At 37.0% G+C, this 16,185-nt stretch overlaps 1 protein-coding gene across 7 annotated transcripts in view; it reads left to right on the forward strand.

Moving 5' to 3' along the window:
* Positions 1-16,185, forward strand: part of NF1 (neurofibromin 1) — a 240,955-nt gene that overhangs the window by 207,451 nt on the left and 17,319 nt on the right. For 6 of the 7 annotated variants that reach the window (XR_010659685.1, XM_065910020.1, XM_065910024.1 and 3 more), the window contains 8 exons: positions 2,349-2,489; positions 5,239-5,365; positions 7,601-7,732; positions 9,220-9,355; positions 10,501-10,658; positions 13,872-13,994; positions 14,400-14,530; positions 14,689-14,789. Coding sequence is in view for 6 of the 7 variants with exons in the window: in XM_065910020.1 (XP_065766092.1) it covers positions 2,349-2,489; positions 5,239-5,365; positions 7,601-7,732; positions 9,220-9,355; positions 10,501-10,658; positions 13,872-13,994; positions 14,400-14,530; positions 14,689-14,789 (1,049 nt within the window). In the remaining variant the exon portion in view is untranslated. The remainder of the gene's footprint in view (positions 1-2,348; positions 2,490-5,238; positions 5,366-7,600; positions 7,733-9,219; positions 9,356-10,500; positions 10,659-13,871; positions 13,995-14,399; positions 14,531-14,688; positions 14,790-16,185) is intronic. The other variant, XM_065910026.1, reaches the window with a different exon arrangement.

Raw genomic sequence — 16,185 nt, forward strand, 5'->3', positions numbered from 1 at the left:
GAACTTTTATTCTGGAATGAATGTGAAAGTTGAGGAGTGGCTAGATAATAAAGTAGTTAAAATACACGATGGGTTAGTTGGTGATCATATTGTAGAGAAATGTAAAGTTGGGGTAAAGTTCACCTGGTAATCAGGAGTCTGGTGCTAAGTGAAGATAACATTTAAAGGGAATAAGATAATAGCAGACCCTGTTTCAGGGTGGTCTGAGCTCATCTCAGCTTTGTGACCTCAGGCAGGTCATCTGTATAACATCCGGACATTATGTTTCCACATCAATAAATTGACTAAGTAATGGCATAGTATTATCTTCCAACTCTAAAGTTGTTTTCTGTGAATTGAGTACAAAGATATGCCAGATTGAGAGAGATTACAGAGAAATAAAGACCTATATGTTCCTAGTATTGAGCTCTATGTTCTACAAACATTCTAAAATGGCCAAATTGGGGTTCTTTTGATATTCCAAAATTGATATTTTTGTGTGCACAGTTAGAAAAAGACACTGTGCAATCCTAACTGTAAGGTCAAACTGAATGGAATGTGTCTGGCCCAGATGCTTTTTGTCTTGCAGCTCTTCTGCCTCCTGCTTCTCACCTCTCCCCAGCAGAGGAGGATAAAAAAAATCAGAAGTGATTATAGCTCCCTTAAGGTGAAACCTATTACAGGGAGAAATTAATCATCCTCGATGCTTACCTATACACCCTGGATCTGAACAGAACTTAGGGGTTTAGCCAAGGAATTTCCCAATCCCAGTCAGGATCCGCTGGGATTTGTTAAGGAATTTTAATTGACCATATGGACCTACGAGCCCAGGGTTTCATATCTGTATCAACTAATGCAGCTGTTAGTTTCTGAAAGCAAAACAAGGGAATGACTAGAGAAAGCAGGGTGAAAATACCCCTTAAAGGACTTTGAATACATAGTGCAGAAGCTTGCACCAAATACAAGGAATTAACTCAGAAATTACTCAAACCTACCTCAGAGCTTCCTCCAAAAAACCATAAATGGACAAAGATTCAACAGTGCAAGCAAAGATCGGATGAATCAATCCAAACTATTATAGAAGATTGGGGGAAAAAAGCTTTAAGCAATATGCTGGCTTGACATTTGAATCATTCTCTAACAACTAAAATGATCCTTTTGCTTAACTCCACCTTTAAAGAAGGCTTAGATGAAGATTTAGCTACTCTTGTCAAAAAGACAGTCTAGGTTGGTCTGAGTTACACACAAAACACTCTTGTTACACTGACTGGCCAACTTTTCAAAACCATTACAAAAAAAAGAAAACGGGGTATCTATGAAAATTATGAACCTTTAATTGCACCACTTTATTACCCAATGCCAGTAGAAAATTGACCCCCAACCAATTTAATTCCCAAAACAGTAGAGAAAGCTTGACGGAAAAAAAAAATCTCTCTTTAGAATTCTTGTCCTGAGGGCAGTAACTCCTACTAGGAGAACCTGATTTTCGCTCCCTGTCCCTTGAGACCCAGAGCTCTCTGGATCACTTATCTAGACTGTCTCTTAACTGCTGAAACTGAGGGGTGGGGGAAGGAAAGAAACCTTTTAAATTTTATTATTCCAACTTATTTACATTTTGTTTTATATTGTCATATCTGATTCATGACTAAGTTTAGAAAATGAAGGTATATCTCTCATTGTGTCTGTTTGGATATATGTATGTCTCAGTATGTTTCTTTGTCTTTGGATAATATTACTGAGGTTAATTTGTAAAATGAGCTCTAACCTAACCAGCCTAAAGAAAAGTAAGCACTTGCAAATCGAGCAGTTCTAAATACAAGAGAAATTAACCTAAGTGGATTTCAGGTTCACATGAATTAAGAAATAGTCAGTATTAAGTACCTGGTATTAAAATTTGTTGATCTAATTAATATAGACATGCTTAAAATATTAAGCATAATATTTTCATTATGCCTAGGTTTAATATGTTAAATAAAATCTTGTTATATCTGTTACAAATTTGTAAGCAAGCAAAGTAACTCAACTGAAGAAACTTCTAAGGAAAGCAAGTGTAAATGAGATAGAAACTTCTAGATAAACTCTATTAAGGAGCTACCCCAATGGCTCAGCTGTAAAGACGCGCCTGCCAGTGCAGGAGATGCAGTTTCGATCCCTGGGTCGGGAAAATTCCCTGGAGTAGAAAATGGCAGCCCACTCCAGTATTCTTGCCTGGAAAATCTCATGGACAGAGGAGCCTGGTGGGCTACAGTCCATGGGGTCACAGAGAGTCAGACATGGCTGAGCGCACACATGATTTCTTGTATACTGCAATGTGTTTTGATGGGACGGTGGTGTATCTTACTAACCTGGAGTGCGTCTCCCCTGCCTAGGACTCCCCTCTGCACAAAGCCCTCTTTTGGGTTGCTGTGGCAGTGCTGCAGCTCGATGAGGTCAACTTGTATTCAGCAGGCACTGCACTTCTGGAACAAAACCTGCACACCTTAGACAGTCTCCGAATATTCAACGACAAGGTAAACAAGCTTTTGGTTGGTGTTTCTAAATTATGCATGTTAGAGCATCTCCTTTTTGTTGTTGTTGTCTTTTAAAATTAGAAGAGATCCATCTTTAAATATGAATTTCTGTGCAACTGGTTGTGAATATAATTCCTTACTAGCTCATAAAAATGGTTTAAACTTTGCATACTTTTTTATATAAAAATAGCAAAAACACAGTACTTGCCCAATATTGGTAAACAGAAAAAGGATAAAAACATTGAGTAATAATAATAGCTACCTTGCTAGGCTCTATGCTGTCTTATGCACTGTACATTCGTTAATTATAATTTCATAACCTACGGGTAAAGGTTAGCATTCCCCACCCCTACTTCACTTCATGAAGAAATAATCTAAAAATAAGCTTACTTTTATTGAATCATGGTACTTAATGAGAAATAGGTATAATTAGAAGCAGATAAGGAGTTTGGAGGAGTCTAAAGGAAACTTTTGGACACTTGATTATGCTAGTCTTTTGTTTGCTTAATCCCACTTTAAAACATATTAATACCATCACCACCCCTCTTAACACCTATTAGTCTTGATTGAGATTGGATTTTGGTTTACAGAGTATAGTAAAAGAAATACAATAGGAAGAAATTATATTCGTTTTGTCTTTGGAGAAAAAAAAAAGAGAAGAGTCTAGGAGAAAAGAGAGGAATTTTAAGATAAATATGTGTATATAGTAAGAGATTTGCTTAAAGCAAAATTAACAGAGCTTGTGAGAAGAAAGAAACAGACCAGAGCATGGTTTTATGTGTGGAGATGCCTGGTTTAAACATCGTTTGTTTTGTCTTCCAAACAGTAGTGTAGTGTAGACCCAGAACAGCTGGGGCTCTGGGAAATATGGAAACAGAATTTTAGATTTAGAAGTTATCTTGAAGTTTTATCATCCATTTTATAGGACAGAAAAGAACAAAGAAGTCAGGTAACTTGTTCCTATTTGTACATCTGACTTGGAACTAGAACCTCTCTTTCCTAATCCCATTTCCCTTTTCTGGAGTGGTCTTGGGACAGCAGTGGTCAGAGAGATGGCTAGCTATTGGCCTTTTGTGTGAATATAGGATATTTGTAAGTGAAGTGTTTGTCTAGGAATATCTGCCTTGGCATTTTCATTGGCAAAATAGACCATTAGCAGAAGTTAATATTGACTCCAGTGTCTCTGGATACTAGGAATCAGTTAATAAAGCTTGTTAAAAGTTACCAGAATGAAAAAAATAAAAATAAAATAAAATAAAAAGTTACCAGAATGAAAGATGAATAAGGTCTGAGGATCTATTATTTAACCTAATGACTATAGTTGATAACATAATTGTTGTATTATAAATTGAAATTTGCTAAGAGAGGAGAACTTAAATGTTCTCCCCCAAAAAGGGGGATGGGATATGATGTGAAGTGATAGTTTATAGTTTATTAACTTAATGGGAGAAATGTATATGTGAAAGGATATACATTCATTATTCAAATCATCACATTGTACACTTTAAATACCTTCCAATTTTGTCAGTTTTACCTCAGTAAAGCTGAAAATATATATATACATTGAACTTACAGTAAGCTAATACTTTAATATTTACATAATATTCTGCAACTTGCTTTTTTTAACAATATGAACATCTTTGTAAAGCATATATATATATACACACACACACACAAAATTTCATGTGTGTGTGTATAATTCTTCTTCATGACTGCAGAGTATTTTACAGAATGCATGAACCACAACTTATTTAACCATTTGCCCATTAATGAACATTTGATTTGTCTGTTATCTTTTTTTATTATAGAAAATGTTACTCTAAACATCTCTCTACATTTATTTTATAGTCTAATGTTTTTCTTTCTTTGAGGTAGAAACCTAGACAGACCTGAACATGACCCTAAGTACTTTCAGTTTTTGCTTTAAAATAAAATCTCTGTGTATAAGAGAATCACAGGGCTTCTTTTTTTTTAAATGCAAATTCCTGGGCCTTACCACTTCCCATGATTCTGAGATTGAACCCAGTACTTTCCACCCTTAAACAAGCATCATCAGTGACTTTAAGGCAGGTATTCCTGAAACCGCACTTTAGGAAATATTGTTAAATACCTTAATTTATTTATTTATTTTTTTTAATACCTTAATTTAGAGGTCAGGTTACATAGCATTTTTGAGTTTCAGTTCTTTGTTTTAGCACACTAGAACGTCAAATTTGCCAGGGCTGGTAGTTTTTGTCTGTTTGTTTGGCTCACTGACATATCAGTCAGTTGATCAGTCTGTAAAATGGAGCTGATATCTGTTAGGCAGAATTGCTTTAAGGTTTCAGCACAGTAGCGCATCTCACACTGTCTACAGCAGGCCCTCAGTAAACACGAGTCCTCTTCATTCTCTTGGGGATCCAGTCATAGTACCCAAAGTCCCACCTACGATTCCATGCATGGTCTTATTTAAAATAACAGTATCAGTTTTTAAAAGTCACCAGGATGTAAATTGACAGTCACTTATTTTGCATTATAAATCAAAGCTGTTGTATCTTCCATCACCTTATTCCCTACATGCTTGACTGTCTTGCACTAATTTATTTGTAGTACCTTATATGTTCTATGGTATTTTGTAGTCATCTGAAAATAATTTTTCTCAACCTAAAAGGATTATTTACTTTGCCATAGCTGTTGAATGCAAACAAAATCCAATTTAGTGACCCTTCTGTGTGAACCCCATCAACCGTCTCATGATTATTTTTAATAGAGTCCAGAGGAAGTGTTCATGGCAATCCGGAACCCTCTGGAATGGCACTGCAAACAAATGGATCATTTTGTTGGACTCAATTTCAACTCTAACTTTAACTTCGCACTGGTTGGACACCTCTTAAAAGGTAGAGGCCTTGTGTCAAAATATTTTTATGAAATAGTATCAAGAAGCCAGAAGTAACTAAAATAATTGAGTGCTTGATATAATTTGGCTCCTATGTCTTACTTTAAATGCAAACTATATATCTTAGTGAGTTATGTTTTGTTTAGAATGTATTTTAATAGAGCCTAATTTCTGTATCAAATAAGACAGATTACAAATTAATAAATGTTATTTGAGTAACTCATGTTAGAAATTTGAGATTTGACCAGAGATTGTCTTAACTTGTTACTAATTTACTGTTGTTCAGTACTGTTATTACATACCATAGGTCCTCGCCCTCTGGTCCCCATTCTCCCACCTCCATATTTCTATATTACTTACAGCAGTGATCTCCAGTTATTCCTCAGAGTGAGCTCATTCACTCGCTCACCTGACTTTACTCCCTGCTTCTGACTTCACTGAATGTTAGCTTAGGTTTATTAATCTGGTACAGGCATGGCCCAAAACTGTAGTTAACAGAAATGGCATATAGGGTGAGTCAGAAGCAAAAGCAGTGTAATTATGGCCTGGAATAAGGAGCTGGCATGAATTGCTGGTTTTAGATTTGGCCAAAATTAGAGACTCAAGCTAAAACTTGAATCTGCAGTGTTGTATCAATTTAAATGATTGTTAGGCTTGAGGGATCATAGAAGTTCCCCCAGGTTTTTAACCAGGTACACACACACACATACACACACACTGGTGTGAATGTATGCATTTTATTTCACCACCTTATGAAATCTTTGCAAAAAACTACTGACAGTTTTAATCTCTAAAGTGAATAAGGATTGCTTAAAAGATACTACACTAACTACAAGATACCAAGAGATGAATTGCAAGATGAATTGCAACTAGGCTGATAAAGCACTTGCTTATTCTGTATTTCTAAAGGAATATGAAATATTTCCAGTGTACAAATTCCCTATTTTAAATGGAGTTGCATTAGTGATTAAAAGCTGTCCAAAGATCAAACTTACCCTAATCAACCCATTTCTTTGACCTTTGAGAGCATATAGTCCCAATATCATAAGGCTTCTTCCTTTAACTAGAAAAAAAATTTAAGTGATAAAACCCTGTTTTCAAAGCATATCTTAAGCTAAACTACTATAATAGTTGTTGTTTTTTTTTATTAGTTGGAAGCTAATTACTTCAGAACATTTCAGTGGGTTTTGTCATACATTGACATGAATCAGCCATGGAGTTACACATATTCCCCATCCCGATCCCCCCTCCCACCTCCCTCTCTACCCAATTCCTCTGGGTCCTCCCAGTACACCAGGCCCGAGCACTTGTCTCATGCATTCCACCTGGGCTGGTGATCTGTTTCACCATAGATAATATACATGCTGTTCTTTCTAAACATCCCACCCTCACCGTCTCCCAGAGTTCAAAAGTCTGTTCTGTACTTCTGTGTCTCTTTTTCTGTTTTGCATATAGGGTTATCGTTACCATCTTTCTAAATTCCATATATATGTGTTAGTATGCTGTAATGTTCTTTATCTTTCTGGCTTACTTCACTCTGTATAATGGGCTCCAGCTTCATCCATCTCATTAGAACTGTTTCAAATGAATTCTTTTTAATGGCTGAGTAATATTCCATGGTGTATATGTACCACAGCTTCCTTATCCATTCATCTGCTGATGGGCATCTAGGCTGCTTCCATGTCCTGGCTATTATAAACAGTGCTGCGATGAACATTGGGGTGCACGTGTCTCTTTCAGATCTGGTTTCCTCAGTGTGTATGCCCAGAAGTGGGATTGCTGGGTCATATGGCAGTTCTATTTCCAGTTTTTTAAGAAATCTCCACACTGTTTTCCATAGTGGCTGTACTAGTTTGCATTCCCACCAGCAGTGTAAGAGGGTTCCCTTTTCTCCACACCCTCAATAATAGGTTTTTAAAAAAATCCTTGTGCTGTTGTAGGGAATAGAAGATCTGAAACACTTATTATCTTTCCTAATTTTCCTCTCCCTGAGGTGCCTTCATGTTCTAGGGTGCATTATTCTGTTCTGCACATTTTTGGTGCTTAATCCTATATGTAATTAATTAACTGTTCACATATGTGTATATTTTACCTTCCCCAATGGCTGGTCTCAGAAGGCAGGAGTTACCCATTATATACTTCTCTTCTTTGCAGAGTTGCTAGTCACAGAGTAAGAATTCAACAAATGCTTACTGAAAGAAATAATTAACTTCTTGTTTGTTTTTATTTTTTCTAGGATACAGGCATCCTTCACCTGCCATTGTCGCAAGAACAGTCAGAATTTTGCATACACTACTAACTCTGGTTAATAAACACAGAAATTGTGACAAATTTGAGGTGAATACACAGAGCGTGGCTTACTTGGCAGGTAAAAACACAAAGTAGACAAGATTAATCTTACAGGTGGCGCTAGTGGTAAAGAACCTGCCTGCCAGTGCAGGAGATGTAAGAGACAGGGGTTTGGTCCCTGGAGGAGGGCATGGCAACCCACTCCAATATTCTTGTCTGGGAAATCCCATGGACAGAGGAGCCTGGTGAGCTATAGTCCATAGGGTCAGAAAGAGTAGGACATGGCTGAAGTGACTTGGCGTGCATATATATATCTAAGGACCACAGAAAAGGTACAGACACCTATGGGTCCTTCTACTGATTGCTTAGCAGAGTAAAGAGTTCGCAGCTCAGTCCCGTGGTATTGGTTAAAGTTTGGAAAGTTTGCCAAAACATTTTTCCTTATAAAAGAATTTGCATTAGTATATGAAATGGGTTCTCTTGTCATCTTTGGTTCACGACACTACATAACTCCCTGTTGTCTGTCATAAAATCTAAATGCCTGAGCCTAGCATCTTGAAGGAGAAGGAAATGGCAACCCACTCCAGTATTCTTGCCTAAAGAATCCCGTGGACAGAGGAGCCTGGTGGGCTTCTGTCCATAGGGTCGCACAGTCGGACACGACTGAAGAGACTTAGCAGCAGCAGCAGCATCTCGAGCCCTGAAGCAGCCCTCCTGATCCTGTCCTCTTTCTCTAAATGTCACAGGCTCATTTTTTATTTCCTTTCAGAATGGATGGGCTATTTTAAGCTAGTCTACTTGCCACCCACTAGAAGTGCCTTTATGTCTCTTTAATATTCATTCCTGATGCCCTCTGTTTTGCCTAGACTGTCTGCCCCTCCCCTCCTTCCATCATGCTGTCCTCACTCGCTGTTGCCCAGTTTGTGTTTCTCCTTTCAGCAACACTTGGCACTTACATGTAACACAGTTGTTGAACACAGTCTTTTTTTTTTCAATTGGAGTCTGATGATTTATAGTGTTGTATTCGTTTCTGCTGTTCCGCATAGTGAATCACACACATACACATATATTCACCCTCTTCAGATTCTTTTCCCATAGAGGTCATTACAGGGCATTGAGTATAAACATAGTCGTTTGATGGAAAGTGCTGATTCCCAGTTTAGCAGACTTCACTTTGTAGCAACTTTATTGAGTCATTTGACCTTGAGCAAATCATTTAACATTTCAAAGTATTTTTCTTTACCTAAGAAATGGACATTATAGTCCTGGCCTACTGACCTTTTATGTTTGTTGATGTCAAATATACTTTAAAGCACTGGACTATATAGGTACTGTTTAAATCTCTGTTTAATGTTTACATGCAGCCTTCCAAAACAGATGGTAAACCCTTAAAGATAAACAAATCTGTCCTAAGGGTTTATACCCTTAAACTTCAACTCTCCAAGACTCTTTACATGCATGTTTAACAGCTGTTATTCTCTTTAGGAGCTTGTAAGAAGTATATCCTATTTTAAATTGTATTTGTGATTTATTAAATTGTTAAATCTTCCTTCTTGTTTTTTTTAGCTCTACTTACAGTGTCTGAGGAAGTTCGAAGTCGCTGTAGCCTAAAACATAGAAAGTCTCTGCTTCTTACTGATATTTCAATGGAAAATGTTCCTATGGATACATATCCCATTCATCATGGTGACCCTAGCTATAGGTAAGTGGGCTTCTCCTCCCATAATTACATAATTTCATCAGGTTTTGATTTTCTGTGCCAATGGAGTCAAGCAGCAGAGTAATCCAGAAGGTAATATAGAAGGGAAACTAAAGATAATCAAGGTAGAATGTAAATCAGAACTCATTTCATAAATGTACGATATTTTATGTGGGTTAGTAGTGAGAAAGTTCTTCTTACCTATTTGTGCTAATTAGTTAACATTACTTTGTCTCTTTTTAAGCATAAGTCAGTTGAATGATGAAGACATGATCTTGAAAGTATCAGACTGTAGGAAAAGGCCTAGGAAAACCTAAGGTGAAATATAAGCAACATTACAAGCTTAGTGATAGAAAACTGAGGTATACAGATTTGTAAAAAGATATACATGCCAACATATTTATGTATTTACTCATATCACACTAAAGTTACTAAAAATTTTTCTATAGTGCAGATTTAGTTAAGATAATCAAATTATATTTGTTGTCATGCGTGGCTTTGGGTAGCATGTTTTTCACTAAAACAGAGAAATTCCATAACATTGGCATCATTTGGAGTTTTTTTATATTTTCAGTTAATGGTACCTTTAAGTGTTAGGTACAGTATTGAACATAGGAAAATAATCATGTCTTTGTAGAGCTTGTATCATTAAATTTATCAACATCCCACTTTTTAATAAAAAGCTCTTGGCATTTTCCAACAGGTGTTAACAGTGTATGCAGAAGCTTTCCAGGCATACTTGGTTTTCAGTAGTCTTACTCTTTAGTCATTCCTGTGATTATATTTATTTGAGATAATGTTCTTTTTGTCATGGAAAGTAAAAAGTGAATTTGCCTGTGTTCCCCTTGGTTTTTAAAACCAGTGGTACAATTGCCTATTTAGACTTGATTTTCTTTTATTAAAAAATGAATGCAGTACAGTTAAGTTGAGCATTTGTTGAGTACCTGCTATGTATAAGATGTCATAGCAAGAAAGTGGATACCTCCTGGAGATAAATTAAGAGTTTGTTCTCCAAAGTGCTTTAAAATACAGTTTTAAAATTAATTAATCACTGCCATTGGGAAATAGAACAGCCAATTAGAAGGGCCAAGAATGCTTGTTTTTGTCATCATGTTTATTGATTCTTCTCAATTGTTTTAATCTCTCAGGACACTAAAGGAGCATCAGCCGTGGTCCTCTCCCAAAGCTTCTGAAGGGTACCTTGCAGCCAGCTATCCACCTGCGGGCCAGACCAGTCCCCGAGCCAGGAAATCTATGAGCTTGGACATGGGTCAGCCTTCTCAGGCCAACACGAAGAAATTGCTTGGTTAGTTTATCTAAATTATATAGAAATTTTTAGAGTTGTTTTTAAAAATGGTCAAATACTTTCACTCTTGGAAAATTATTTGAAGCTCTTAAAGATTATCAAAATTTTCTGGTTTTGATGCAGCAAAGTTTTTGATGCCAATGATAAGAGAGTTTGATAGATCAGTTAAGCCATATCATTTAAGACAGAAGAATGAGAATGAGATCTTGAAACAGTTTGGGGAGGATTCTTAGACTAAATATTGTGGCTGTACTTGTTTTATTCTGCCTTGGCCAGGCAGCAGGTAAATGAGAGTAGGAGAGACATTAGGTACTCACAGAAAAGAAAGAGTCTCACAGCATTCAGATGCAGGGCCTTTAACAATGTATTTTCCAAAATTATCATCTGTGGGCAGAATATATCAATATGCTATGAAATGTAATAATACTATTTGCTATCTTTTCTTAAAAAAACAAAAAGGTAAGAGTTTTTGATTATTGTATTTTTTATTACTCTAAGAAGATAGAATTCTTGAAAATTAAAACTGCTATTTTATATCAACATTTGCCCATGAGAAATACACCTAAAATGCTGTGAGACCCTTTCCCTTTTCAAAACCTGAAGTAAATAGTGAAAGAACCCACTGATCCCGCCTCACCACATATTGAATACAAAGGTGCTCTTATACAGCTTTGGCTAAGGAAGTATAAAATAAGTAACCTACCAATAAACCATAAGAGAAATTGAAACCATGAATGTTAATCACTTTGACTAGTCATATAGGATTTGTTATCTTTTGTTTGAGTTTCTTTCTGTTTATACTCTGCCATAAATAATGTTCTAGGAGTTTTCTGGTTACTTAGTGTTTTGTGATTCTCAATTTTCATGCCAAGGATGTTGTAAATGAAGAACTAACTTCAGAGAAAATGCAGTATTGAATTCATTCAACCCATGTGCTAGATGAAAAAGTTACATAGTCTTTGCCCTTGGGGAAGCTCATAGTTTGATGGCTAAGACAGTATCATACAATTGCAACAGCATCCCTGGGTGCCATTAAATACATCTTGATGAGGGAAAACTGAGGATTGGGGGAAATTAGGAAAAGCTACAGAGGGGAGGTAACATTTAAACTGGGTCTTGAAGATTTGATACCTGTTTGCCAGGTAGACACAGGATAAGGAAGGCATGCATCAGGAGAGGTGGGAATAGCATGAATAAGGCACAGTCAGGAGAAGCAATGGGGCAGGAAATGAGGCTGGAGAAGGCTTGGAACTAGTCTGTAGGAGACTTTGTGCCATGTTAAGAAGTTTAGCCTTTTCAAAAGTATCCAGCAGGGATCTTTAAATAGGGAAGGGACATTATGAAATTTTATTTTTAGGAAAGGTTTTTGGCTACAGTATGGAGAAAGGGAAATTTTTTGGCAAAGGAATCATTTAAGAGATTGTTACAGCAGTCCAAGCAAAAAATGGCATAGGCCTACACTAAGGCAAGAGCAATGGAAGAATGGAGAAAAGGGATCAGCTTTGGGACTTCGATTCAGTTCAGTCAAACTCTTTGCGACCCCACGGACTGCAGCACACAGGCCTCCCTGTCCATCACCAACTCCTGGAATTTACTAGGGCCTGACTATACGGGCCAGGTAGGGCGGGAGAAGGCCGAGAAAGATGTCAAAAGTTTCTGGCTTCAAAAACTGTCTGGGTAGTGACTCCATTCACAGAGATTGGGACTAATAGATTTATAGCACAAAGTAATTCAGGTTGGTTGATAATTTATGTGGACTTTCCTGGTGACTCAGAAGGTAAAGAGTCCCCCCACAATGCCAGAGACCCAGGTTCAAACCCTGGGTTGGGAAGATCCCCTGGAGAAGGGAATGGCTACCCATTCCAGTATCGGATACCTTCAGAATTCTTGGAATGTATATCTAAGAGATAAATGAAAACATACATCTGGAGATCAGGAAGAGAGAAGTGGACAGGTGGCACATTTAGAATTAATTAGCTCATTAGAGAGCTGAAGCTATAGAAGTGAAAGGAGATCCCCCAGGAAGAATGCAGAGTGTAAAGTAAAAAGGAAGAATGAAATTTGATGTTTTAACTGGTCACTGATTGAATATCTAGCCTTGTGACTTCAAGCTAATCTCTTAAGTGATGGCTTCCTCAGTTTACAGGTACAGAAAATGAAGAAGTTAGACTAGATCCTTTGGGCTGTTAAGTTATTTGACCTTGATTTTTATGACTGTTGTGAATTAGTATTGAAACTTGAGGTTAATAGAAGATTAAATTTCTCAAGTGTTCAGTTGTCCAGATGTGATTATAGTGGCTTCAGTTCTGGGTTTTAAAAAGTAATACTGTCACAAGTATTCCAGATTTATTCTTAGAGCTGCACCAAGAAAAATAAGAGAATTTCTTATAATACAAAGAACAGAAAATATGTAAGTTCCAAATAACCCAATTTCAATGCTTTTACTTTAAGAGAAAGTTTTTCAACAGTGATAGAGAACACGATTATAGAAACTCAAAGCCAAGTGAATGGTCCTCCTTGCTATTTTTGAAACATTTCCCAGTGTATCAATTATTTAGTACTTTCAGGCATACAGATCCTTTTTTCAGAGCTTGAAGAACTAAAATCAAAGATTGATTTTGCCTTCATTTGGAAATTCTTCACATGTTAATGACTCATTTTTGGCACCAGCTGCTGCTGCTGCTGCTGCTAAGTCACTTCAGTCGTGTCCCCATTGACGGCACCCCATTGACGGCAGCCCATCAGGCTCCACCATCCCTGGGATTCTCCAGGCAAGAACACTGGAGTGGGTTGCCATTGCCTTCGCCATTTGGCACCAGCAGAATGCCTTAAATTGAAAAAAAGGTGGTTCAGACATAATTGTTCTTTGCTATTAAATAGCGCCTATCTCTGTACTTATTATTAAATATTATTAAATATTATGCTTGCTGGTGGAGTTTGGTTTACCTCCAGTGTAGTGAATGTAATCTCAGTTTGATTTGGACCAGTAAGGCACATCCAGTCCTGAAACAGAACAGCTGTTTAGCCAAAATTCCTTAAGAAGACTAAGAAATATGGAGAAGAGAGGAACTCTGCCCCAGGGATGTTTGAGCTTTCTTTGGGTCCTAAGTGAAAACGCAAACACTTTATGCCCAAACATTTTCTTTTTAGTATATTCCTATTCACAGACACTGTGGTTAATAAACTTCCATATTCTGTAACTTTTGTTTATAGGAACAAGGAAAAGTTTTGATCACTTGATATCAGACACAAAGGCTCCTAAAAGGCAAGAAATGGAATCAGGGATCACAACACCCCCCAAAATGAGGAGAGTAGCAGAAACTGATTATGAAATGGGTGAGAAACAAAGTTAATAATTCTAGATCATTGAAAGTAAGGAGGGAGAGTACATTAAAAGTCATATTTGCTTTCTAGCCATTTTTTAGTGTCATTAGGATGAATTATAGAAACATTTGCTCTTTCTCAGAAAATAAGCTGTACAGTCCTTAAAATGCCAAAATCCTGAAATATGTGTGGAAAGTAATCATACATAGGATTGTAAACAGCATTGTAAACAGCTAGCCAGAACTTTCATATACAGATGAGTAGTAATTTTGTATGACGTTTATGTTGATAATTTAAGTGTCTGTTAAAAAACTATTGAATTATAGAAGTGACATTAAAATATAGCAGGTGAAGTAGTATCTGGTGTGTTGTATTCGATTAATACAGCTGATAGTGTTAATCCATATCTTACCACAGAGACCCAAAGGATTTCCTCATCACAGCAGCACCCACATTTACGCAAAGTTTCAGTGTCTGAATCAAATGTTCTTTTAGATGAAGAAGTACTTACTGATCCGAAGATCCAAGCACTTCTTCTTACTGTTCTGGTAATGTTTTTTGCTTTTTATGTTTTTTTTCCTTCAGTCTACTCTTAGAAGGCCCTTAAATATTAAAAACATGAAAGGAAGTCTATATTCAGCTTCTCACCAAAGCAGATAAAAATTCAGCCACAAAATAAAATGTTTTTTGTTTACTTTGTTTGCAGGCTACACTGGTGAAATACACTACAGATGAGTTTGATCAACGAATTCTTTATGAATACTTAGCAGAAGCCAGTGTTGTTTTCCCCAAAGTTTTTCCTGTGGTGTAAGTATCTCCACCTGCATTTAACTTTTGTATCTGTCCTGAAGTCAAATGTTTTATAAAAGCTTAGGAAAAGTATCACCCAGTAGTGTTCACTGATTGTGTAGAGGGAAACATGAGGTAGTGGATAGTGATTTTAGCTTAGAGACAATGGGTTTAATGAGACCTAAGATTTGTTTCGGCCTGTCACTCAGGGCGAACATTTTTTTATCTTGTTGTTTCCATACATTGTTCATTGTGATGAGCATCATTTCCTCACTTAGGAGGAAACTGTTAGATTGCTATTAATATATTTAAATTAGCATACCTGTTATGGTTTCTTTCTCAGTAGAGGTTTTCTTTTTAATCCACAGTTGAATGAAAGCAAAACTGACCTCTTATTTAGGAGATGAATTTTATTCTCTCTTAAGGGATGAAATCATATTAGCTTCAAACTGTTCAAATCTAAATAACCCAAAGAAATTTGGGATCCTCTGGAGAAAGAAATGGCAACCCATTCCAGTGTTCTTGCCTGGAGAACCCCATGGACAGGGGAGCCTGGTGGGCTACAGTCCGTGGGGTCACAGGAGTCGGACACGACTTAGCGACTAAACCACCACCACCATTCCTAATGTAGGCCTTCTGTATAGTGTCATTATTTCCTTGTTTTTGTTTTTAATTTTATTTATTTTTATTTATTTATTTGGCTGTGTCTGGTCTTAGTGGCAGCACACAGAATCTTTTAGTTGCAGAACGTGAGATCCAGTTCCCTGCTGTGTGCACGTACGTGTTCAGTCGTGTCCGACTCTTCTGCCACCCCATGGACTGTCTCCCACCAGGCTCCTCTGTCCATGGAATTTTCTAGGCAAGTGGAGTGGATTGCCATTTCCCTCTCCAGGGGATCTTCCCCACCCAGGGATCAAACCGTGTCTCTTGAATCTCCTGCATTAACAGGCAGATTCTTTACCACTGAGCCACCTGGGAAGCCTTTCTTTTTGTTTAATCTTATTCATAAATTTCAGAGTTTTATGTACTTGGCCCTTGGTTATTTTTATTAATGGAGTGTAGCTGGGTTAGAAATAGTCAGTTTTCTCGTAAGTTTGAATTGGATCATATATTCCACTCCCTCCAAGCTAATTTTGTGTTCCTTATTTGATCTGATTCAGCATTTATTAACACTGACTAATAGTAAATTTAGTTTTAACTCCTGGGTACATATCAGTAATCAAGGAAGAGATGGTGCTAAAGCATGCTGAGTGACTTATAGTAGCCAGCCTTGTCTTGAGCAGACAGTCAACATGTATAGTTAAGCATAGTTATGTGACTTTACTAGTTGGTTGCCTTTACCATATTTTTCCTGATGACTATAAACTCAGAACAAAAAAAAAAAACAGAAAAGCAAATACCTTTATATTAGAAA

Source organism: Muntiacus reevesi, chromosome 18 (assembly GCF_963930625.1).
Source record: "Muntiacus reevesi chromosome 18, mMunRee1.1, whole genome shotgun sequence".
Classification (NCBI taxonomy): domain Eukaryota; kingdom Metazoa; phylum Chordata; class Mammalia; order Artiodactyla; family Cervidae; genus Muntiacus; species Muntiacus reevesi.